Source organism: Crocuta crocuta, unplaced genomic scaffold, assembly GCF_008692635.1.
Source record: "Crocuta crocuta isolate KB4526 unplaced genomic scaffold, BGI_CrCroc_1.0 scaffold119, whole genome shotgun sequence".
In the NCBI taxonomy this organism is placed as follows: domain Eukaryota; kingdom Metazoa; phylum Chordata; class Mammalia; order Carnivora; family Hyaenidae; genus Crocuta; species Crocuta crocuta.
Window position 1 is genome coordinate 9360355 of NW_027551562.1, and position 1014 is coordinate 9361368.

The following is a 1014-nucleotide window of genomic DNA, read 5'->3' on the forward strand; positions in this document are numbered from 1 at the left end:
CTCGCCGGCTGTACTCTGAGCCCACCCCCAGCCTCTGGGGCCGCCCCCGCCCCTCCTCAGCGCCGGCCCCTCGCGGGGCCCAAGGCGCCTCTCACATTCGTTTTGGAAGCGGCCGTGGATGCCTCTCTTCCCGCGGCCAGGAGCGCCCCGGGCGGCCGCGCTGTGTCTCCTTGGCCTCGGCATGGGGCACGGCTGGCACACGGGAAACCCTGACCGTTGTACCGAGGTCAGTGAACGACCCGAGCCCCCACCGTGTGTCAGGGGCTGGAGACACAGCAGGGACTGCAGCAGGCCGGGTCCTGTCCACGCAGCGGGCGCAGCTGCACGGACGTCCGTGTGCGCGCGGGCGGACCTCAGTCACGCATCCGAGAGCGCGGCCGCCCCCACCGCCACCTGCAGACGCTCAGCCCTGCCCAGGGGAAGCCGGTCAGCAGGTACTGACCGTGACGACAGCCGGACAGCGGTCCTTCAGGCGCAGGAGCAGGGGCACCATGCTCTGGTGCACCTGGGTCCGCAGGCCGCTTAGCTCCCTGCCCGCCATGGCGGCCACCAGGTCCCCGAACAGCGCCATGGCCGCCGCCCGGATCGCGTCCCGATCCTGCAAGGTGGGGGCTCAGAGCGACGGCCAAAGCTGCCTGGGGCCCCCACCCTGTGGCCCCTCGGCCTGCACGTCCCTCTGCACGTCCCTCTCGTTGGGCTCTGGGGCCCCTGGGCAGGGCCGTTCCACCCCCACCCCCCACCCCGGACAGGTCCCCTCGTGGGTCCCAGTTCCTCCAGCAGAACCTTACAATCTCCCCCTGACCACCCAAGGGTCACCAAAGTGGCGTGTGGGGAGGCGGGGCTTATCCCCTCTAGTTCCCCAGTGACGGGAGACAGTCACTGCAGCACAAGGGTCCCTTCGGGAAGAGGGGTAAGGGGCAGCCTCGGGGCTGGAGGTCGTGAAGGGCGATGCTCTGCCAGCTTCGTGGAGAAGGGGCCGAGTGCCCCCTGGTGGCCAGAGAGGCCAGAGCGGCC

At 70.8% G+C, this 1014-nt stretch overlaps 1 protein-coding gene across 1 annotated transcript in view; it reads right to left on the minus strand.

The window, feature by feature from the left end:
• Window positions 1–1014, minus strand: part of LOC144219900 (maestro heat-like repeat family member 5) — a gene marked incomplete at its 5' end in the record, with an annotated part of 67602 nt that overhangs the window by 3255 nt on the left and 63333 nt on the right. Inside the window, one exon of the mRNA XM_077750017.1 lies at window positions 443–598. Coding sequence (XP_077606143.1) covers window positions 443–598 — 156 coding nt within the window. The remainder of the gene's footprint in view (window positions 1–442; window positions 599–1014) is intronic.